The 25,661-nt window shown below is 39.9% G+C and overlaps 1 protein-coding gene across 7 annotated transcripts in view; it reads left to right on the top strand.

The window, feature by feature from the left end:
* Positions 1-25,661, top strand: part of cdh12 (cadherin 12) — an 868,710-nt gene that overhangs the window by 729,964 nt on the left and 113,085 nt on the right. For all 7 annotated transcript variants that reach the window (XM_062977611.1, XM_008114209.3, XM_008114208.3 and 4 more), the window contains one exon: positions 6,951-7,245. In XM_062977611.1, coding sequence (XP_062833681.1) covers positions 6,951-7,245 — 295 coding nt within the window. The remainder of the gene's footprint in view (positions 1-6,950; positions 7,246-25,661) is intronic.

Raw genomic sequence — 25,661 nt, 5'->3', positions numbered from 1 at the left:
AAGACCTTTGGCATCCATGTTTGTTCACCCACATGATCATAGTTACAATGGGTTCTTTGATCAGATGCACTTAAACTGCTGTGCTTTGGCAAGCACCATAAAGGAGACTGCTGCTTTCCTTATTGACTTTGATGCAGTGCCATGGCAGGCAAAATGAGAAAGAAAAAACCATTCCAAGCCAGTTCCGAAGAATATATAATTAGTTTTATTCAAGTTTCAATCTCACACAATCCTAATCAGTAAATTGCTAAACGGGTCTTGAGTAGAAGAAGCTTGTATACTTATATTTGTCATTTAAATAGTCTAATGAGAAATGGGCACACTTTGCTTCCACTTTCCAAGGGAGCTTCTGCTGTTCCTCATTTTTTTTTTTGTAATATCCCATTTCTCTAACTCTCCCCCAGGTTGCATCTACACTGCCATATAAACCATATTATCAAAGCAGATAGTCCACATTATCTGCTTTGAACTAGATTATATGGGTCTACATTGCCATATAATCCAGTTCAAATCAGATAATCTGGATTTTATATGACAGTGTAGATCCAGTCCCAGATAGCTGTATCTATCCCTTTCAGGATTTGCAAGCCATTCCTCTTCCATTATTTGATATTTACTCATGGAAATCATTTCCAGCATCTATTGAATTCAAAAAACAGTTCCTAAACACCTGTGGATGACCAAAATGTTTTGAAATCTGGTAGGCATAAATTTGCCAGTGATGCCAACAAGTGTGCCAAGTTTCATCCTGAAGGCTATAACTAGATCTGTAAAGGTCCTTTTATACTTGTGGAATTGTGAAATATGATAATTCTAATTCAGCCAGCACGTTAAACATTCTGACTCAGAGACTACCTCAGCCCTGTTGGCTTGTTGCAAACTACCTTTTTGTTTAATGTTTTAACTGTTTACTAATATTAGATATATTAGGGAACATGTCCTAAATGTTTGATTTATATATTTAAATTTCTAATTTTGTTCTATAAGTACACCTAAGTACACAACTCTTGTTTGTGATCCACTTCTACATTGCGATTTAAACTCCAGATTATCTGCTTTGAATCAGATTATATGGCAGTGTAGACTCATATAATCTAGTTCAAAGCACATAATAAGGATTATCAATTTTGATAATCTGGATTATATGGCAGTGTAGAAGCAGCCTAAGAAAGGAGAATAAGATAAAAACACCTGCTGACTATTTGGGTCTTAATGGCCATTTGGGATCAAAATTCAACCTCTAAAAATTAAGGGCTAGAATATGTAAGGGAGAACACTAGAAGGGTAAAGCCTTTAAGAATTCCAGAGAGACAACCAGTGAACCCCTAATCCCAGTTGTTTGGCACCCTTGAAGTTCCAGTGGTTTTGACATTGGTAGCACTTACTAGGATTTTCTAACTGGGAATACTTGGTGTGTTTCATTTTTTCCTGTAAATAGCTTAAAACACTGAGCATACTTTATTTTGCTATCATCTTGCCTGAAATTTTAAAGTTGTGTATCATTTTTAGGAGAGTTTAATTATCATGGTCTTCTCTTTTAATGTTGCAAGTGTTGGATATAGGTGTTGAGGTATCAGTGAGTGATGCTTAAACACATTCAGATAATTTCCCTTCCCAGAGTTCTCTGAGGAAAAGGAAATAAAGTTTTTTTCTAGTTGAAATGCAGATCTGTTCTCCCAGTATTTCACATTAAGAACCCCTATGGATATCCCTACATGTTCTGGTGTTTTAAAATAAATATCTGTTTTCTGTAATGATTTGGAAGCTTTGTTATAGTAAATTGGAATCAAAGGGGCAACCACTTGTATGCTAATGCATTCTGTTTCCTGTCAAGCTGGAAACAGAAAAAGTCAAGGAGAAACTCTTGAGAAAGCACAACAGATGCTATGTTTCTCTTGGTGTCTGATTTTTTATTTTATTTTATGTTATTTTTTGCAAGCCATCTGATGTAGTTCAGCAGTATTAACAATAACACTGCCACCAAACAGATGCCTTGGAGGCTGCATGTCTATAGTTCAATTCCCAACACACACTATTGTTCAACGTGTCCTATACCCCCAATTTAAATTAATATGTGAAGGGTGAGATAAGAATGAAACAGGTACAGCTGGTTAATATGCTTTCCCTTTTACTGCCATAGAGCTATAGAGAAGAATATTAGAATGAAGAGCTATATGCAGCCAACTGTGGCAAGAAGGAAAAGCTCTGCAGACAATACAATAGAATATGTTAGTTTTAAAGCAATGGATTTGAACAGATACTAAGAACCTGTGACAAATGACAGTTGGCACTTCTAAGCCTGTGACATAGGACAGACTGCAAGACCACTCAAGCATCAATGAAGATTTCACCAAGAGATTTAAAAGAATGACAGAATCTCCCAAAGATACACTAGAAACCCAATCTGAGTTTCTATCCCCACTGACCTTTAATGGGGTGTAGGGGTGTTAACCTGGGGGGTGGGGTCCACCTTTCCTTCCCTGCCCTCATGTTTCATCCCAAAATTTACTGTAAATGCCTCAGGAGGCATGGGGCTTCTTTGGAGCTCCTGGTACATCAAAATGATCTGTCAGGAGCTTTGGAGAGGGGAGTGGGAATTCCCCCCTCCAGAGCTCCTGGCATCATTTTGGCATGACAGGAGATCCAGAGAAGCTTCACGCCTTTGTGCTGAAGTGTTTACAGTAGGTTTGGAGGGCCGAAATGGTGGGTATCAGCATTGGTGGATATCTGGCTACCACTATTCCAGAAAAGAAAACTTTCACACACACTCAAATGTGGCTTGTAAATGCAGGTGGAATTAGCATTTTAAATGTCAATTCCACTTGCATTTGGGCCAGTGTGGAAGTCCCCTGAGTCTGCATCTATACTGGCTGCATTATGCTCTGACTGGTAACCAGTATGGAATGACCATTATGGTTGCCAGACACAGCAGGCCAGATGCTCTGTATCACCACATTGGTGTCCAGATGGTCCAGCTTGGGTGAGACCGCATCAGCCCGTCACCTTCTCTGTTTTTCCACTGCTAAACCCAATTGGCCATGGACATTTCTGCAAATGGCTCGACATCATGGTTGCACCCTGCACCACTGCCTATACTAGTGAAAACCCATAGACCTGTAGGACCAAACAATGACCACAGTTGCCCAGTCCCATGTTTAAAGTGTGGGGATGAAATCTAAATCTTCCACTACATTATGAGACCATGAAACAGTCACTGTTTCTCACCCAAGTCATGCACATGGGATTGTTGTGAGGGTAAGATGTAGGAGGATAGTTCATATTTTCTGTTTTCAGCTCTTCAAATGAGAATTTGATTCATTTTCTTAATGTAAGAACTAATTATCAGGGTCAGCTCTAATAACAGGCAGAATAGGAGTCATAATGAAAGCTATCATAAAATTAATTAATTAACTAAATAAAAGTATTTCCCTCCTTGAAATAATTTGGCTGAAGATACTAGGCATATTGAATTTAGCAGGTTGGCTCATAGAAGGACCAGAAAGGTCCTTCATCATAAATAGCAAAATGACAGATTCATTTGGCAGTCCTGAAGGTTGGCTTCAGCACTGCATTAACCTAAAGCTGAATTCAGCTTATTTTTTTTATCCAAGTCAGTTGTGAGATTTATGAGCAGCAGATGGTCTTGGCAGGTACAGGAGACATCCAAATGCACTCTTGCTTCATTGACCCTCAGCTTTGCCATTTCTGTATCAGGTGTAAAGGTGAATTTTTGACAAACACTTTTCCAGGACTGAAAGCCATATGGACTTTATAAAGGGACTACTTGACCCAAGGTTCCAATTCCCACCATGAAATATCCTAAACCAATCTATAAGGTACTTTATTTCTTATTAACACCCTCAGATTAGGAAGAGGGAAGAGAATGCCTTTTCTGTCTTTCTCATATCATGTATGTGGCCTAGAAAAGTGTTAAGGTGAAGAGGTTTTGTCAGCACTATTTCCATCTGTACCTTTTCCTTTCTAAAAAGACATTGCTGTGACTAAGACCCATTACACTGCCATATAATGCAGTTTCTGCATTGAACTGCATTACATGGCATTATAAACTCACATAATGCAGTTCAATGCAGTTGAACTACATAACAAATCTTCATTATATGGCAATTTAGATGGTGCACAGACCCTACTCTTGGCATTAATAAGAATAAATAATAAAGCTTTATTTATATCCCGACCCTCTCCCCAAGAGGACACAGGATGGCTGGGTCCAAAAGGACCCCTTCCGCCCCCCCCCCCCCCCCCAAAAAAAAGATTCACCAATCTGATCTAAGAGAATGGGAATACAGAGTGGAAAGTGTTTTTGTGAATCTATATTTTCTCAGAGAGGATTTTAGCATGTGTTTCATGGCTGCCTTCTTTAAATGTTTCCTTTCTTTGTCTGCCTTGTAAGCATACATTTAAAGACTAATCAGGAAGCGATTGGTCTATGAAATCACATTCTAATGGTATACTGGTATGTATGTGACTTTTCTAAATATATATAAATATATAGTTGCTAGGAAGAGAGAGAGCAATTATCTTTCTATTAGAAATATTACCTATTCATTCCACAAGTACTGAAGAAATTTGATGGATAGCAAGCGGAGGGGAAAGATACTATAATGAATTTAATGGATTTGGCACACAAATGAAAGTTTTTTCTATGTTGAACAGATGAAATCATTATAGAATTCATTTTAGAAGACCAATTTGTAGAAGAGCAGAAAATGTTATGACATTGACCTGGATAAGATACTGTCCAACCACTGGAGGGACAGAGATTCAGGGAGCTATATTCCCACATCTCCCTCGACTAAGGGTGGTCCCTTAGTACAATTTAATATTTATTAAATGGTGGAAACAGATTAAACAGGCTGCCCTTTTTCTTTTTCTTTTTCTTTTCTTGCCATTATTTTGAATTTGGTGTACTGAACCAACAGGTTATTACTGGCAGAAGAAAAGCAAACAAGAAGGGAGAGAGAAAGGATTTTTTCTCACACAATTTTTTGTTGTTGCTCTCCCCTTACTGAGTTGTGATTGAGAATAATTTTTTCCATTACAAAAATCTGTTCAAAGCTTTCATCAACATTGATTCAGAGTCCAATTGATTCATTGTCAATCTGGGCTGATGAAGATAGTTAGCTTCACTAGGCAATATGCTCTTTATCAAAAGTAGGAGGGAGGGAGAAAAAGGTAACAGCTCTCACTGCCGTTCTAATTTGGGGGAGAGTCCTTTGGCTAAACAAGTTCAAGATCTGCTTATCTAAACATATTGCCACTAAAAAGTTAATACAAAATTTTAGATTGGTTTAAAGAAGGGTGTGTGAACACTAGTATAATATAATAGTGAATAATATTGTCTCTGTTTAACTGTATAACTTAGCAACAGCAAGTACCTATCTTCTGATTACAGTAAGTTCCTGCTATGAGTCCATATTTTAGATTCAAACAATGTATCCAGTTCTCTTCCACATAGAGCCATAAAAGCTTAAAGTTGGAAGGGGCCATAAAGGTCATCTGTTCCAACCTAACAGACAGGAACACATACAAGTAAAGCATTTCCAAAAGATGTCCATCCAAACATGAAATCGTCACTGTACATCTCTTCCTGATCCTAGTGTGGTGAGCTAAATTGGGAGCTGATTTTCCTGTGTTGGTTTTGTCTATTGAAGACTTCCTTGGAAATCATTGGCTTAGAAAATGTATTTTAAAACAAATACTAAATGCTTATGTGTGGAAGTCTGCTTAGACATACAGTAGAGTCTCACTTATCCAACACTCAGTTATCCAACATTCTGGATTATCCAATGCATTTTTGTAGTCAATGTTTTCAATACATCATGATATTTTGGTGCTAAATTCGTAAATACAGTAATTACTACATAACATTACTGGGTTTTGAACTACTTTTTCTGTCAAATTTGTTGTATAACATGATGTTTTGGTGATTAATTTGTAAAATCATAACCTAATTTGATGTTTAATAGGCTTTTTCTTAATCTCTCCTTATTATCCAACATATTCACTTATCCACCATTCTGCTGGCCCGTTTATGTTGGATAAGTGAGACTCTACTGTATTCGTATTTCCTGACTTACTTGGCACTTCATGTTCTCTTTGTGCTTAGAAACTGATGGATAGCCAGACAATGTTGTGCATTTCTTTTTTTGTGCATTCTTAATGCATTTTCAATTGCAATGGGAAAATAATAAGGTAAGAAACAGTTGGGGGTGGGTTGCAGTGGCATAGAAAAGCAACATTTAAGAACACATGGGCAACAACATCCAGGTATGGTCTGAAGCATTGCTGCTTTGGATGAGCGCTATGTCCATGACAATGAAATAGAAGTGATCACTGGGTGTGTGAAACACTTGAAGCTGCAAGTTATCTCTCCCCCCCACCACCATTGCATGCAATCAGTCAAAGAAATTCAAACTGTGAAGCAATTTTGAAAGGCTGGCTACTGACTAGAAAAATTAGGGTGTGTATGGTCAGCATGTATATGCTATCTCATGACACATGTTTAGTGTGTAAGGAATTGTAGAATGCACAGTGCCTGAATTAATCAAATATTAAGAACTGGGATATGATAATCCTGGAGTGTGTGTATGTGTGTATGTAGGGAGCGAGAGAGAGAGCGAGAGCGAGCGAAAGACTCATGGCAGATGGAAATGGAGTGCAGAGAAAAATGAAAAGATGGAAAGGCTAAGCAAATACTATGGTGGAGAGAAAGGGTTAAAAAAAAGAATAGATGATAAGAAAGCCAGTAGAGTGAGCAGTACATGTGCATTTGTGTTACAGTATCCCTGTTCATATTTTAATTTTAAAAAAGAACCTGAATATTGAGTGTTTTCTGAATGCCATTAACCTATTGGCCTAATGAATAGCTGCTGTTTTTCCATCCACAAATTTCTCAGTTAATGATTTTTCCTTTCTCTTTTTCTGCTAAGCTTCATTCAGACTTGGACAAGGGAGTGGGAAGTGTTACGTATACATTATCAGGAGATGGAGCTGGTACAGTTTTTACCATTGATGAGACCACAGGGGACATTCATGCCATAAGAAGCCTTGATCGTGAAGAGAAGCCTTTCTACACTCTACGAGCTCAAGCAGTGGACATAGACACGAAGAAGCCACTGGAACCTGAATCAGAGTTCATAATCAAAGTGCAGGATATTAATGATAATGAGCCAAAATTCCTTGATGGGCCTTACGTTGCGAGTGTTCCTGAGATGTCTCCTGTAGGTAAGTAAGATTTCACCTCTTAACTTGAACCTTTTGAGCTCATTAAATATATCTTTCCATTTACTGAGGAAACTAAAAGTTTAAAAATACAGAAGCATCTGTGAAGAATTTAAGTAATGGATAGCATGAATAAAACTGTGTTAGCAACACAAGCATGGGAGATCACTATTGTAGTTTGCACAGAAATTCCATTTATGTGATCTGTCATTTGCATGAGGGTTGAGTAGACAATATCACATTAGCATTATAAAACAGAGGTCCACACTTCACTATCACCCAGTTTGTTCCTGCAGAATTCTGGGAAATGTAGTTCAGGAAAACCGAGGACCTCTTTAGCTGAGAAACAGGAGCAAACAGGGAAACAAGTGTTTTTGCTTTATAATGCAAATGTGATATCATGCTTGATCACTGAGATGTCAGTGTTTGTGGTAACTCTGTTTTGATGTTATGTTTTGTAGACTATGTTATGTTGTCCCTCTTCCCCTTGCCACCTCAGATCCATGAGGAAGGTATCTATGGCTTTCTTTATCCATGGTCAACTAAGTATATCCATTCTTGGCGTTTTCTATAATCTTCTTGGGTCAGAAGTTCTTAATTTCAATAGAGTTTGCTATTATCTACAGTTTTTCTATATCTACGCACAGTTTGGGATGTATTCCCTGTGGATATAAGGGTTATACTGTATGTAACAGGTGCCTATGCTGGGGAAATGGAGATGAACATGACTCAGCAGTAGTGTAATGAGCCTCTGCCCCATTTCCAAATGGGGATTTAACAAATGGTCAGAGTTCAAGCCAAATAGTTCAGCTGAAAGGCAACAACAGCAGTGTAACACATTAGAGAAGCCAATAGTTGATTCCAAGGTTGAAAGTTGAATCCAAGAGAGTCTAGAATCCAAGGTCAATCCAAAATCTGAAATCCAGAGATCACAAATCCAAGATAAGCAACAGTTCAAGGTCACAGCTCTAAGCACTGACATTACTACCAGCAAAGAAGTGCCACACTTGGGCTTCTTAAATTTTTTATTTCCTTTACTATTTTACATCAACATGTGAGGAGGGGAAGTGAGGGAGGGAGTGGGAGAGGGAAGAAAAAAAAGGAAAACAAAACAAAAAAAGGAAAAACAAAACAGAAATAAAAAACAATAAAAAACTTCATTCTTATTCATCCTGATGCAAATGGAAGAAGAGTATTCAAAACAATATGGCATTTAGACAGAAATGAACAAGGCACCTCATAATGTTCAGACATATCTGAATCTGATAAATTAATCAATAACATTTTATAGGAATTGAAAGAATATTCAAAAATTATTTTTAAATCTATGTTTTTGTGAGTAAAGGAGTTTTGATAAAAAATAATCATGGATCAACAAGGTCAGATCAGGACTTGTTCTGCACAAAAATTAGACTTGATTGTTTTGTGCCAAATCACACATATTTTTCTGCATATAAATTATTTTTTTCTGCACAGAAATATTATTTTCTGCACAGATAAAAATGTTGCCTGTATAGAAAAATATATATTTGGAGAATTGTTCTGCACATTTTATTCATTGATTGATTTTCATACAACATTAAACTTTTTATGCAGATATTTCAAACTCTAGTTTCACAGACATGCTCACAGTGGGATGAAAACTCCTTCCCGGAGGAAGAAAATTACAGAAGAATAGTATCCCTAGTGTTCAGTCAAGATTTGTAAAACCCACTTTTTTCAGAAAACAAAGTGAATTGAAAAACAAACAAACAAATCTTTATTATGAACATAGACCAGCATAAGGAGAGTGGGGTACAATCTCATGAGAGCATTATACATTAAAATCATTAAAGTCTAGTCTAATGGCTAGAATACAGAGTAATATTAAAAGGCTAGAACACAAAAATACTATTTAGAAAGAAAAAAACACTGCAAGGAAATTAAAAGAGAAGACGATCTGGGGGGAGGGGTAGAAGCATTCAGGGATTATGAGGGAGCATAAGAAGGAAAGGGTACAGTCAGGTGCAGTTGTAGGTGACTAGGGGGTGGGAACACTAAATCTATAGTTTCAGTTTACTGATGAGTTAGTGTGCTGACTTGTGGTACCAGTCATCACCCAGTTTTAAGTTTTGCATACAAATCTTGGCAACATTATAGGTTATAAAGAGTTGGTATCTGAAGACAACAGGGTGGTGTAAAATTGTGCTGAGTGGCCTGGGTGTTTATATAGCAATGACAAGATAAGTCTAATTTGAATGTCTCTGTAAACCAGGTGCTGGAGGAGCACATGTTTAGTTGCTTCTATATGTGTAGAATCACAGGGGCAGAAGCTCTCTGTGTAAGGGGTCTTCCAATATTGACTCTCGAGTATAGATAATGGAAGAGCATGACATCGAGCCACGGTAAAGACCCTCCAATGATTGGGTACCTCTAGATTTGTTAAGTATGTCATAAGGGAGGGGAGGTATCTACTGGCTTTATGTATCTAGTTGGTGCTCTGTGCCTGAAATACATTGTTTAATGAGTGCTTCGGCTTGATCATATTCCATATTGAGTGGCAACCCTGGAGAAACGCCCAGGGATGAGATTTTAGTTGCTCCTATTTAGTACTGGAAACCATCCTAAATAGCTAGTAGGACGAGACCAATGATAGAGAGGGATATTTTGAGCCATTAGTTGAGTATGACCACCCAAACCCTGGCCTCTACTTTCATGAAGCCTTTTTCTAGTTGCAGGATGACATTGAGACACATTTTGGTACTTGCAGGACTGATCTTAGAAATTTTATTGTACAAGCTTCAAGGGGGCAAAATTGTAGAAGGGGACAAGCTGGACTCTATACAGGAGATGTACTACTGGTTTGGCTTCAAATAGTTTGAGAGCTGCAGGTAGGAAGTGCCCCCCTCTTGACTTGTGGTATTTTAGAATGACAATTTAGCTTCTTTGTGCAGTCTCATCCACATGGTCTCCATGGGCTTTTCTGCTACTGCTAGCATGAAGAACTACTTCCAGGTATCTGAAAAATGGAACCTGCTCGATTTTATGTCTGTTTATCCTCTCAGAGTGATTCTTGGGTCTTTTGGCAAATGCCATGATTTTAGTTTTCTGATAGTTAAGTTGCAGCTGATTTGCTTTGCAGTATTGTGTTAGTGCTCTCAATGCTCTTTTAAGGCTAATAGTAGTGCTGCATCATCTGCATAAAGTAAGGTGGAAATATGTCTTCCTATAATTTTTTTTTGAGGGGGTGGAAATCCATGTTTATTTATTTATTTATTTACTACATTTATATGCCGCTCTTCTCACCCCGAAGGTTGTGAAGATGATCCACCATGGAGTTGATATAGAAGTTAAATAGTAGTGGGGCCAGGACGCAGACTTACTTGACACCTTTTCAGTTTAAACTACATTGGTGAGATGGTACTGAGGGTTACATCTTATTTTCAGTGAGGTCCCTTCATGGAATAAGCAGATTAGATAGTGGTTATCGATCAATTGAAGACGTCTCCAGTTTTTTTTCCACATTTTAACTCAAAAGATGTAATTTAAAGCTGTTTTAAATTCTGTGAAGGTGACATAGAGCAAAGATGTGTCGTGGGAAGACTTTTTCCAATAAGATGTTGTAGTACTAGACATGTGGAGCCCCTGGTGGCACAATGGGTTAAACTGCTGGCCTTGGGGGCAACTGTACAAATGAGGAGAATAAATAGAGATGTGCTTATATTTACTTTATTTATGTGGTGCTCAAACAAGCATATCAGCATCCTGTCTTTCATTGTACTGTTTTTTTCTTTGAGAGCCTGCAGAACGCCCAGCTTCTCAGCCTTCAGTTAATATTTTAGGGAAGACCGCATGGAGTATCTTCTCCCATGAGGGTTTCTTTTCTTCTTTTCAGTTCAGAAATTTCAGGCAGCCAGGCAGATTTCTGGATGTTGAAAAGATATGTACAAGAAAATACAAAAGACACACAACACCATCAGCCATCTTACAATGATAAGATCAATAATGCCATGTAATCATGAGGATAAGTTACTAGATAAAAATTCTTTAAATGAAAAGCTATAAATTCAAACCAACTTCTAAAGGGGTCTAAGACTGAACTAGACAAACAAAAGCCTTTGTCAGACAAAAAGAAAAGTTTTAGGAAACCGCAAGAAACTTTGCATTGTGCTATCTAAACATTTTCAGACTTGACACATGTATTACTGTGTCTGTGTAGTGATCCAGCTAGCATTCTAATAGATTAGTTTCAATAATTAATTTTCCCAAATATAGATTTTGTTACTGAAAAAAAGCAATTTGTCACAACTACATGTTATAACTGCTGTGGTAAGGTATGGTTGTCTGGATTTTCTTTCATAAGCAGTAAGGAGCTGCTTTTTTGATTTCAGGGAGGGATGAACAACTTGCGAAAGTTCCAAACAGACCAGCGAATGGTTGTTGATAATGGGAGTAACAGCTCAATAATATATTAAGGAAATAAATTGTCCATCAGACATCTAAAGTTTCCCTTTCCTGCATTTTATTATGTTACATATAGCTTTACAATACTCTTCTAAAGATGTAGATTGGCCCTCTTTTTATTTCACCTTGCTTTCTGAAACCTTATTTTTCAGTGCTTATCTTGTGCAGATTTCATGGTGGGATTGCTATACTCAGTTTACTGAGTTTTACTTAGGTTAACTTAGTTGGTGAGAATCACTTGCTGCATCAGATGGTTACATAGAATTAAGAATTAGTTCACATGCATTTTGAATTTTTCTATAGTGCCATCCAATAATGTTGTAAAAAGTAGTATTTTTTCCTAGTTTGGAAGCTTGTGCAGAATATTATCTCTATATATGTTGCCCTTTGCTACTCTTTATAGTTCTGAAACCATCTTCTTTGATTAGGAACATGAGATGAATTGATTAACAATGTGTGTTGACAAAAATTGTTGGAACATGTGGCTATCTGAAATGTTCCAAAGGAATAAAGAATTTGGTCTCAGCCCAAAGAAGCCAAGGAGAATCATGTTGCATTAAGATGAGAGACAACTTCAAGAAACTGTTTTATATGAAGTTAGGATTTTTGTCCATCTCATCCTGTGTTATTTACAAATGATAAGTGGAAAGCTCAGTCTGAAGTCTTCAATGTCATATCTTACTTCAGCTTTATAACTGGAGATGTCATGGATTGTTCTGCATGCAAAACAAGTACTGTAGTGAAAGTTAGACCAGCCAGAAGGCAGAATAAAAAGCAACCTCAAGTAACAAATGCAGAAGCTAATCCCTCCTCCATGTAAACTGATCTAAGTACTCTTCAGGGTGAGAAGAGTGGAATATAAATATAATAAATAAATAAATAAATATGTATACTGCTGCTTCCAGGTATGGTGAAAAAACATGTGTTAAGGTGCTAATCCAACTAGGACCTCTACATGGGAAGAACATATTGAAAATAATTAATCTTGTCCTGGCTCTAGAGAGGTGTTTCAGTCCGGTTGCTTTGCTGCTCGCTTTCAGCTTTATTATTTTGGATTGAATTGGCTTGATCTCTCTCTAGCATTGAATCTTTTCGATTTTCTTTGATTTTCTTTTATTTCCTCAATTCTTTTTATTTAGCGGGACTGGGAGTTAGGAAAGTGCAGGATGGTGGGTGGGATGCGCATTTAGGGACTTAGGAGAAAGAAAGAGCATCTCTTTTGTCTTGGCATGCTCTTTTTTAAAAATATTTGGGTTTCTTTGAGAGCCTTGAGTCATCCTTTATCTTCTTTTTCTCTTCTCCTTCTCTACTTCAGAAAATACTTTTAAAAGATTAACAATTAATAATAATAATAATAATAATAATAATAATAATAATAATAATAATAATAATAACCCCAGCAATCAAACAGAAAAACCTCATTCTCAGAAAACTACTACCTAGTTACCTACCTAAAATTTCATTCCTTGGCAAACAAATTATCTCTGTTTATATTTTTCTCCGTGCTCTAAAAAGAAAAGAAATTCCTAAAAATCAGGGGATGACCCAAACATTATGAAACTTGGTGGGCTAACGGTGATAGATGTGTCCTCCCAAGTGTCATAATTTTCATCCCTATAGCCCTAAAAATGATGGGAAGGGGAGACTAGGAAGCCCCACTCCCATTGTTGCCAATGGGTCAGATCTAGCCACATTTTTTGGCTGCAGAACAAAAATGGCTATTCTGCTATGTGTCCATTTTCGGGAGGCGCACAAAAATGGATCTGGAGGTCTTTCGAAATTCGGCCAGCAGAAAGGGATTGAGGTTCAGCCCAAATGCACAAGCCCAGTCCAGTCCCTTCTTTATTGGAATATGCTCTCCTTCCCCTCTACCTTTTATCCTGTCTACAGTGGCAATAAGAGCATGTTCTTCCCATGACTGCATTCAACAACATGAGTTCATACTCAATGAATGCTTTCACTAAGGAGAGAGAAAAGATTTAGCATGTGCATTCAGTACTGAGGTACTGTCATTATGCAGCAGAGTAGAGATGAGAAGAGGAGGATTTGGTTTGGTCTATCCTTTCCATTGCCTATCTACTTTAACAATGTTTGGAAACTATCCACTATCTCCTTGCTTTGCTGTCTATGTATGGGCAAATATTGTCATTTGTCACTGATTCTCAAAACCTCAACCCACACTCATCTTGCAATGTTATTTGAAAAAACTAAGTTCAATGCAGTTCTTTATTCCCCTTCCAAACTAGTAGCTATCTTTTAGTTGTTTCTTTTTAAAAATCAGAAGGATTCAAGCTATTGTTGTACAAAACATCATTTCATCCAGTCTCTTTCATGGTCATCTCTACATTCTAAATATATCATGAGGCAGCAACACAGCCATGTGATATTTCTCCTTCACCATTTAGTGTGGCCACTTCCCCATTAATATATACGTATATTAATAGGTGTTGGTTAAACTACAAAGGAATGAAGTTATCTCTCCGAAACAGAATGTAACTTAGTCATGCATTGCTTACTGACAAATGAATTTACACAGCTTTTGTATAGCCAGTGACTTTTCAGCTTCCCTTTTGTTATAGAACTGATTTCTTTTGAGGAATTTCCCTCTATGCTCCTTTACTGAGCTAAACAGAAATTGAGACTCATGGGGAAAAGTGTTGTTTGTTCCACACATTTGCTTAACAAGTGTGACCTCTGTGTGTATATTTCATGGCATCTGTTATGCTGTTCAGAACAGCTAGAGCAGGCTGCAAACATCAGAATGTACTCTAAAAACTAAATAAAGAAACTGTTTGGCAGTTTGTCCTGTCAGATTTGTAGTGCCTATTTCAAAGATAAATGCAGTGTATGATGCACAGAGCATCTGGTTAATGCACCTTGTAGACTCCTTTGTCCCGACGCATTCCTCCTGGCTCCAGTCTTTTCTGATTGTTTTTATTTTACTTTATTTTTAGATTGAGCATATCATTACTGTGTGTTTCAACAGTCTTTTCTCAGTTGTTGGCTGAAAGCTCAGCTTGTGTCATATAAAACAAACAAAAGGATTTATCAAAAGGATATCACATGGTAGAGTAATTACAAAAGATGGCACATACTTCAGCTGAATGAGCTGAAGCATTCTAAAGAGATGCCCATCAGTAGGAAGAGCTTGTGAGTGAATTTGTTATCAATGACTGAATTTGCTATCAACGGGTTATACTTAAAGCCTAACTACTGAACTGGGCAGTAACAATGGAAGACAAATGGAAGCTCAGCATGAAACCTTTTACATAACTATGGAAATATATACTAACATAAAATTAACTACCTGGCAATATATGTTCAATTAGTTCAACATTTTTCTAGAATTCAAAAACTGGAAAGAGGTTGGTGTCAACGAGAGACACTTAAGACATTTCAGAAACCTTTTCTGAGCTGTTTTTATTCTTCTGAAAATAATATAGTTTATTTTACTCCAGAATGCTTTGAAAGTTTGTCAGCAATCTCACTCTTAGATTTTATTATAAAAATATTGGAAAATAGAGCTACCCTTTTAGTATGGTTTTGTCGGAGAAGTCAACCAGATGTCTATGAGGAGCCCACATGCAGAACAAGAGTACAATGCTCCCATCTCAATCATATTTCCCAACAAGTATATTAAGAACCAACTTGCCTCTCAAAGTGGATATGATAGATGGTCATCCAGTATCAAAGGTAGTGGCTAGAAACATTGTTAGCTTTCACCCCCATGATTTTCTTTTACTAGAACTTCACAACAGAAGATCTTGTAGTGGTGTGTTTGGTGTAAAGTAAGGGGCCGTCTACACGGGTCCAAATGTGTGTGAAATTGGTATTTAAAACACCAATTTCATGTGAATTTGGAGGCCCCAAAGAGGAACAAAACCCAGCATTTTTGGCCAGAGACTGGTCAGACACCCACCTGTACCAAACCAGCATTGGCATGGTTTACTCCTGCCCTCTCTGAACTATGTTTTACCTGTAAAGGGGAAAGAAATTACTCCTTACCAAGGCTTGTCCATGCTCTTTCTCATATTAAGATCATGCAATGCAGTTTTGGAGAAGGAAGTGGGGAAGGGAATTCCCCCTCCAGAGCTCCATGCATCATTTAGATGTGACATAGAGTGTGGACAAGTCTCCCAGTCTCTGTAAGTGTCCATTTCTTTCCTTTTACAGGCAAAACAAAGTCTGGGGACAGGAGGATGCCCCACTTCGCACACTGCCTAAACCCACGGAGGTGGAATGGCTTTATAAGGCCCACACCTGGGAAGATGCAGAGTTTACAGAAAGGTCATCATCCTTCCTGGCATTTTTTAAACCTGGAATAAACTTGGATTTCCAGGTTTATTTCAGGTTACTCCTGATTATCCTGAAGTGCTTTTAGTGCAGTGTAGATGGGGACTCAGTCTCAAACTGTGAACACTCTTTTGATTTCCAGATTTTCCTTGTTGGAATTTCCTCACATTCAAGCCATACATTTTCAACAAATTTCAGATTTTTCTTAAAAAAAATCCACTGTTTACTACAGATATGAGCTACTTCTTTTATTTAACATGTTCTAAATTTTGGGGGGCTACTAAGATGTTCACTCAGCATCTTCACTGAGATATCCTCCTCCTTCTCATTATTTAGCTTCCATCCCTTCAATGAGCAATCAGAGTGAGAACTGTATAATAACAATCTATTTAAATTAGTTGTTAAGGATAGGCATTTTATAATTACAGAACACATTTCTAGACATTATGTGGAGAATCTCATCAGCAATTATATTTGTTGCTGTTGCATTACATTATTTCTCACTTGTGATTATCCTTAGGGAGTTATTATGGAATTTTCTTGGCAAGACTTGTTCAGTGAGGGGTTTCCCCTTTTCTTCCTCTGAGTAGTGACTTAACCAAGGATACCCAAGCCATGTGTTTCCATGGCTGAGCAGGATTCAGATCCTGGTCTTCAGAGTCATACTCCAACAAGTTTTCCATGTTGGAATTTCTTCACACTCAGTAAATACTATACCATGCTAGTTCTCAGCTGTTGTATTGCTATTAATATGGATGATTATTCTCTTACCAAATAAAAACCTTTCCTTTTTCAGTGCAACATTGGGCAAAATTTGGTTCAAGGAGAGGACAGATAAAACTGTTCTGTGGATTAGATCTGGTATTTTAAAATACAGATTGTGGCTTTTTATCTATCAAACACATCACAAATCACCTCAAACTCAGTGTGCATTTTATCAAAGCAGCCTTATTTCTCATTTATTTATTGTCTTCTTTACAATACTTTTACAATATTGTCAACATATATTAATAGGATGCACAAAATATATGCTGCTCAGTCGTTTAGTCGTCTCCGACTCTTCGTGACCTCATGGACCAGTCCACGCCAGAGCTCCCTGTTGGCCGTCACCACCCCCAGTTCCTTCAAGGTCAAGCCAGTCACTTCAAGGATACCATCCATCCATCTTGCCCTTGGTCGGCCTCTCTTCCTTTTTCCTTCCATTTTCCCCAGCATCATGATCTTTTCCAAGCTTTCCTGTCTCCTCATGATGTGGCCAGAATACTTCAGCTTTGCCTCTAATATCCTTCCCTCCAGTGAGCAGCCGGGCATTATTTCTTGGAGGATGGACTGGTTGGATCTTCTTGCTGTCCAAGGCACTCTCAGGATTTTCCTCCAGCACCAGAGTTCAAAAGCGTCTATCTTCCTTCACTCAGCCTTCCTTATGGACCAGCTCTCGCATCCATAGGTTACTATGGGGAATACCATTGCTTTGACTATGCGGACCTTTGTTGCCAGTGTGATGATATATAGAAAATAATTATATCACTGATGGTGGCCAATTTGGAAGTCATGATGCCAACATGATTTTTAGGGTTGTGCATTTGGGGTAAATCTTGACCCATTTCATGTCCTGACTTTTGGTGGGGGTCCCGGTCTGTTTTTGTGAGTCTCCTGAATTCAAGAGGGCAGGTTCCTGTTTTCAGTTTGGGGCCTTGAGAGATCCGTTTTCCATCAGAATATTATCGGGGGGGGGGGAGCTTCCTACTCAGGCTCCCTTTCACAGCATGCACTTTGAGGAGGCCTCTTACCTGTTATTTTTACTCTAGAGTAAGAGGCACTCAGCTGTAGGCACCAGCAGGCATGCATGCTTTCTGGAGCTGAATGCCATGCCACACACACACACACTTTCCAAGGCAAGGAGGCAAGTTTTGAGAGACGCTCAGCATCAGACAAAAGAAGGCTTAAAGCTGGGATTGACTCCAGCTTGCTTTCATGTTGAGCTGATTTTCATGCGGGGAGGGGGCTTCCCATTTCATGCTCCCGATGAAACAAAAGAAATGAAAGAAACTAAGGAAAGAGGAGAAATGAATTCCACGCACAACTCATGATTATGTCCCATTTGATCTACTTATCTCATGGGATTATTTCATCTAATTGGTGTGGTGTTGGGAATCCCAACCACACTGAATGTCATCCACACTGCTTGGCTTGTAAGATATCTAGAGTATGATCAGCAGTCACTGAGAATTGCTGTCACACTCCAGAGCAAGAACATCTTTGACTTGATACACCACACCAGATTGGTAAAATCACCAAGCAGTTTATTGGAGGATATATGTAGGCAAAGCAATAAAAATAGTAAAACAGTATACGTCCAAAATCCAAGATAATCCATAAATTTTAGAAGGAAACCACGTCCATTAGTACATAGAAATTCATGAATTAAGGCACATTAAAACAAGAAACCAAAACTGCAGGAACTCTCAGGAAAAAAGCTTTAGCTTGGCAACAGCTTGATGCATGGAGCATGAAGCACTTGAAAATGAAACCAGCATGAATTAAAGATGCTGACTCATCTGAGACACTAGTATCTCATGAATCATTATAAATCCTTGCCAAAGGCAGAAACTAACAGGAAAGCATTCTTCCTCACTTTCCTACTAGATAACGGGTTGATATCTTTCTTTTGTTGTAAATGAGCAGAACTTCTGAGATTCTGAAAGTTCTGCTTATGTTTACTAAAACTTTGCTTTCTGTTCAAGGTTTCACTATCCTCTCCTTTTGCACCTGGCCAAGCAATTTCAGCCTCATTTTCAGGCTTTTACTAAGAGAAAAGCAATGAAAGGTCTTTCCCAGAAATGTGACCTTGCTCAGGTCTCTCTTCTGGACTTAACTCTGGCCCGAGCCCATCGTCAGGAACATCCTCCCCATTCCCATTATGCATATCCACATGAACACCATTCCCATCATGAACTTCATCCTGATTGCACAACAAATACATTTTAAAATGATGAATGATGGCAGGGTTAGGCTTCAGGTGGTTCTCTTTGTAGTAGCTGGAGAGATCTTTCAAGGCCTTAGTGAGTTGCTTTTCAACTGTTTCAAAATCTTTCGCTTGTGTTGTGAGGCCAAGGTCATCAGCATATATAAAACTCTTTGTGAGTGGTGGTTGTGGCTGGTCGTTCGTGAAGATGTTAAATAAGGCTGGTGCAAGAACGCTGCCTTGAGGTAAACCATTCTTTTGCCTCCTCCATCTGCTTTTCTGGCCCTGAAACATCCTGATCATCCTGAAACATCCTGATCATCATTCCTATCATGAACATCAGGCACAAGCACAGGCTGACATACAACAATTGTTTTGATTCTATTCTCTTTCTAAACCTGAGGTATAGAAAGTTGGACCACTGGCAAAAGACAGTTCTACTAATTTTACGTGTGTTGTGTTTTAAGTCTGAGATATGTTATCATGATAAATTCAAGTAATTCAAAATTACTATGAGAAACCTATGGTATCATTCAATAGTCCTAGCTATGAAACTAATTTTCTCTCCCTACCCACTTTTTATCCTGTTATTGCTTTTATAATCATGCTTTTCCCAGACTTTGATCACATGGAGGTCATGTGCTGTTCAGAATGCCTGCTGCTGATTCTCAAGAAAATTCTCCATTTGGAAAGAAATGGGAAAGCCAGCGTGTGGATGCTCGGGTTTTCAGTGCACATTCTCCAGCAAGGTTTTAAACACATTGTAGCTTGAATTAGCTTTCTTATCACCTTTTTGCTCCAGTGATTCCAGAGTCACCTGCTTTACCTTGTAATTTCCACTCTATGTCTCTTCTAGCTTGCAAGAAAACTAGACAATTACTCTTTCATGTACTGTTGTTGGGGTTTTTTTTAAATCCTCTATTCACAAGTTTTCTCATCCTGGGACAACAATCATTATCAAACATAATCCATCCTGGACTGAATACCTTGCTAATCTCACTGATCACCCATCCACTGTATTTCCCATTACATCTTTTCTGTTTTACAAAACTCTATTACATCAAACTGAGAAAATATGTACAATGATAAAATTATTCCTGGTCATCTGATAGCAAAAACTTCTGTGATTATGCACTGGAGGAGGAGTGATCTGAAGCCATGTCTTTTGTAAAAATGAAGTACACTTCCAATTACAGGGGTCACAAGATAGCTTTATTGACATTTTTAGTGCAGTGATAACTAAGATGCATCATCTTCCACAGGTTTCTGGGATTACAGATAACATTTCCAGAGGCAGAGGCAGCTAGTGGACAATTTAAAACAGGAAGCTTATAAAAACCTAAGGCACTGGGAACCCAAAACTATTATTGATGCATATTTTTTATCCTTATATACTTCAGAGGGGATCATATCTTTATACGTTTTATTAATTGAGCAAACCTAGAAACCTAGAAATGAAAGTACAAGTTAATCATGAGTCAAAAGTGTGATGTGGCATCCAAAAAAAAAAACTGCCAGTGCAATTCTGAGACACATACAAGGAGGTACATTGTCCAGACTATGGTAGAAATGATATGACTAGTCACTTTCTTTTTCAGCTTCAAAAGGTGACTATCATATCATGTTAATACTTTCAGAAGGCTTATTTCTCTTTTAATTTTCACTGGCCAGGCTCCTATGAAGCAGATTTGTGGAAATCTTCCTGCCAGCATCAGAGCCTGAGAGCACTTTGAACATTTGGACTGAAGACAAAATACCTTGAACTGAGTGGCAACTGGGGTTTTCCACTATTTTATTTATTGAAAAAATGGTATTGATTTTTCCATCTTTTCTCGTCTGTCTCCCAAAATTGTGATGATGACCTTGTCATGCTACACTGCCATTATACAGTAATATCACCACAATATACTGAGTGTGATTGACAGATGTAGGTTACTCTACCATAACCAATCTCACATGAAGTGTATTAGCAGTTAACTTTTTCAGGCATGAGCAGCAGGGAGGGACATCACTAATAGAAGTGTTAGAAATACTGTAGTACTATAGTCCTGTAGTTAAGAAAGAGCTTTCTACACATGCTCATTCTTCTTAGGAATAGCAAGGAGTGCAGTTGGGCAACTGCAAAAGATGAAGGAACAACTTTTGCCCAATTCCCAAATCAGCTGAAAAGAAGCTGTAGCCAAAAGCAGAAGCTACTTTTTTATTTACATGTGGGGTTTTTGGCTAATTATAGTTTATTATTATTCGTTGAGTGTATTAAGTTATCTAGTGATTTTGGAGGTTTCCAGGAATATTTTGGAGCTGCAGGGCCTGTGTGGTTCTGGTGGGGATGTGGAGAGATATGGGAATCCCATAGATTGTGGGTAAGCCATGGGCCACAATTTGTTTACCCTGTCAGGACCCAGGCTGCAAAGGCACCAATAACCAAACACAGAGGCCAGAATCTAACTAATATCTTTATTGTAGGAATATATAAAGTTAATAAAAGCAAGTATATGAAATTGTCCAAAAGCAGACCTTTCAGGAAAGGTCTCAATTAGCCCAAAAAGGCGATGTCCAATATGAAATATTAAGGTCCAAAGTTGTAATCCAATAACCGAAACACTCACCTTGCCAGGCAAAGTGAGGGGAGATGACAAGGTCCTTTAGTCCATAAACTTGAGCAAGGCTAGGAAATAACTTGATACTTGAAACAAGGCTTAAAACGTGGAACAAGGTAACAAGGAACAAGAACAAGGTCCGTGGAAGAACTTGGTAAAATCCGTGATACAAGGCAATGTTTAATCCTGGGAAACAAGCAAGGTCCGTAGGTAAACAAAGGCAAAAACAGGAGCGAAGGCTGGAAAGCAGGGCAAGGCTTGAGCAGGAGCGAGGCTTGAAACGGAGCGCGCTGTCCAGACACAACTCGCTCCGGAGGTTGACGAATTGACTCCGCGAAGTTACTTCGCGGGTAAATCACCTATATAGAGTCTAACTTTCCCGCCGAAGCAGTTCTCTGGGAACCAGAAACGAAAGCTAATCTTTGAGACCAGATGTTTGACTCCTTAAGGATTCTCACGAAAAAGGAGACTTAATTGGCTGAATTCTTGGCTGCTATCCTCGCACTCCTGCGCGAAGCAGCTTCCAAACCTCTCTGTTGTTTACAAAACTCATGGCGGGAGAACACAGGAGAAGTGGGCTCCGGATTTGTTTGACATACTTCTGGGTCACAACTTTCTTGCAGGTGCAAGGTTCCCAGATCTGCCTGGGAAAGATCTGGCTGAGAAAATTCCAGTTCAGACTGGGAAGGTAAAAAACCCAAGTTTTCTTCATCATCAGGCATTACAGTGTCATAAGCAGGACTACAAGGCCCATGAGTCATCACACTATCCCCCTCCTCAGGGCCCCTCCCAAACTGGGACTCTCTCCCCGAAGCGCGAGGCCGCGGTTTGGTGGGATAGGTCTGATGAAAGCGACGGGTTAGATCAGGAGCGTGAACTGTGGAGGCGTCTTCCCAAGAGCGCTCCTCAGGGCCAAAACCCACCCAGTCAATGAGATATTGCAGGCGGCGGCGGTGAAAGCGAGAATCTAAAATGTCCTCAACCTCGAACTCCTCCTCCCCATTCATCAAAACAGGAGGGGGAGCCGGTTGGTCTGTATCAGGACGCACACCATCCGCCGGAAGGAGCAGGGAACGGTGAAACACTGGGTGGATGCGCATTGAACGCGGAAGTTGGAGTTTGAAAGTCACGGGGTTTAATTGCGCCACCACTGGATAAGGGCCAATGAAACGGGCATCTAACTTCCGGCAAGGGCGGTGGGAGGGCAGAAAGCGAGTGGACAGGAAAACCCGATCTCCTACCTTGATTTCGGGGCCCGGCTGGCGATGTTTGTCAGCGTGGCGTTTATAGTCCTCCTTGGCTTGGTCCAGTTGCTGGAGCAAAAGTTGTTGTACCGCTGTGAGTTCCTGCAGCCAATCCTCTGCTGCGGGAACTTCTGAAGTTTCAATGACAGGGGGAAAGAAACGTGGGTGGAAGCCGTAGTTTGCAAAGAACGGCGTTTCTTTTGTAGAAGCTTGAACTCCATTGTTATAAGCAAACTCTGACAGTGGTAACAGAGAAGCCCAATTGTCCTGTTGGTAGTTTACATAACAGCGAAGATACTGCTCCAAGGTGGCATTGGTGCGCTCCGTTTGCCCATCTGTTTGAGGATGATGAGCTGAAGATAAGCGAGAGTCTATGCCCAATAGTTTTTGTAGTGCCTTCCAAAAACGAGAGGTGAATTGAGATCCACGGTCTGAGACTAAACTCTTGGGCAATCCATGTAGTCTAAAAACATGTCGAAGGAATAGATCTGCAGTCTCTTTGGCCGTGGGGAGACCTTCACAGGGTATGAAATGGGCTAACTTGGTGAAAAGGTCCACCACCACTAGGATCGTGGTGAATCCACAGGAAGGTGGTAGGTCAGTGATGAAATCCGCAGAAATTATTTCCCATGGGCGAGATGGGGTAGGAAGGGGATGTAGAAGCCCTGAGGGTTTCTCCCTTCTTATCTTGGAGCGCTGGCATACTGGGCAGGTGTTGACATATTTTTCCACATCCTTGCGGATCTTGGGCCACCAAAAATCCCTTAGGATCAGATGCATGGTTTTAAATAGTCCGAAATGCCCTGCTGGTTTGCAGTCATGACACAGACGAAGCGCTTTTTCCCTGCCCGGTCCGGGTGGGATATAAACATGATTCCTATAGCAAAGCAGTCCATCTTTAAGCGAAAAGGGAAAATGCAGACCTTGACGAAGTTGGTCCTGCGCCCAGGGATCTGCTTGCTGACTAGCCCTGATTTCTTGAGCACAGATGGGTCCTGGAGTAGAGGAAGTTGAACCAATGGGAGTGGATTTGGTGTTCCCCACTGTGAGCGTGGCAAAGTTCTCGGGTTGTAGTAGTTGGGATTCAAAGGTCTCCTTGCGTCCTGCAGCGTATTCCGGTTTACGTGACAGGGCGTCTGCTTGCTTGGTTTGGGCTGGGGTCACATAATGGATCTGGAAGTTGAAACGTTCAAAGAATAAAGCCCAACGTTGCTGCCTCTGATTTAGTTTGCGGGCAGTTCTTAGATGTTCTAGATTTCGATGATCAGTGTGGACTTCAATGGGAAATTTGGCCCCTTCTAGCCAATGTCTCCAAGTTTCAAAGGCTGCCTTTATGGCCAGTAGTTCCTTTTCCCAAATGGTGTAATTTCTCTCTGGTGTGGTTAGTTGACGGGAGTAAAAGGCACAGGGATGAAGGTGGTCTCCCACCGGTTGTAAGAGTACAGCCCCAATTGCCACATCCGAGGCGTCCGCTTGCACAACAAAAGGGGTTCCAGGATCTGGGTGCTGTAGAATTGGCTGGGACGTGAATAATTTCTTTAGTTGCTGAAACCCTCTCTCTGCTTGATCAGTCCAGCGGAAGGGCTGTTTTCCACGGATGCAGCTAGTGATTGGGTCAGACCAGCGGGCAAAATCTGGAATGAACTTGCGGTAATAGTTCGCGAACCCCAAGAAACGCTGCACCTCTTTCTTGTTAGTTGGCGCCCGCCATTCCAATACTGCTGAAACCTTGGCTGGATCCATGGAGAGCCCTAGAGGCGAGATACGGTAACCAAGGAAATCTACCTCTTGTAGATCGAAAGCGCATTTTTCCAACTTGGCATAAAGTCCATGATCTCGCAAACGTTGTAACACCATTTTGACGTGGTTCTCATGTTCTGATTGTGATCTAGAAAACACCAAAAAATCGTCCAGGTAGATTATCAAGAACCGATCTAGATAGTCCTGAAAAATATCATTGACAAAATGCTGGAACGTTGCGGGGGCTCCGCATAATCCATAATTCATAACTCGGGACTCGAATAATCCGAATTTAGTCTGAAAGGCAGTCTTCCACTCGTCCCCTTCTCTGATGCGAACTAGATTATAAGCCCCTCGAAGATCCAGCTTGGTGTAGACCTTGGCTCCTCGAAGTCGGTCCAGTAGATCCGAGATTAAGGGCAGGGGATAACTGTTCCGCTTGGTGATATTGTTCAATGCTCTGTAGTCCACCACCAAGCGTAATTCCCCTGACTTCTTCTTCACAAACATCACTGGGGAGGCGGCTGGGGATTGAGAGGGTCTGATGAATCCCTTGCGAAGGTTTGTCTCTATGAATTCCCTGAGAGCTTCTTGCTCCGGTTCAGTCAGGGAGTATAGGTGCCCTCGCGGGATCGGGGCCCCCTCCACCAAGTCAATGGCACAGTCATAAGGTCTATGTGGGGGTAATTTCTCGGCTTCTTTTTCATTGAATACATCCCAATACTCGGAGTACTTCTTGGGCAGGGTGATGATGGGCTCGGTCTCTGTGGCATGGCAGACCTTGGCTACGAGGCAATGGTTTTGGCAGTACTTTGAAGCAAACTGCAGTTCTCTGTTGGACCAGGAGATGTTTGGGTCGTGGAGAGTCAGCCACGGGATTCCCAAAATCACAGGGAAATGGGGAACCTCGGTAACAAAGAAAGAAATCTCTTCCATATGTTCCCTTATCCACATCCTGGTGGGTTCTGACCACTGGCTTACGGGCCCCGTCTTGAGGGGGCGGCCGTCTATGGCTTGCACCACACGGGCATTCTTGAAGTCATGATATTGTAATCCCAGAGAGTCGGCATACTCTCTGTCAATGAAGTTGTTGGTGGCTCCGGAGTCTATCATGGCGTGGATCATGACGGGTCC

This window comes from Anolis carolinensis, chromosome 4, assembly GCF_035594765.1.
Source record: "Anolis carolinensis isolate JA03-04 chromosome 4, rAnoCar3.1.pri, whole genome shotgun sequence".
Classification (NCBI taxonomy): domain Eukaryota; kingdom Metazoa; phylum Chordata; class Lepidosauria; order Squamata; family Dactyloidae; genus Anolis; species Anolis carolinensis.
This window is presented reverse-complemented; position numbering and strand designations above follow the sequence as displayed.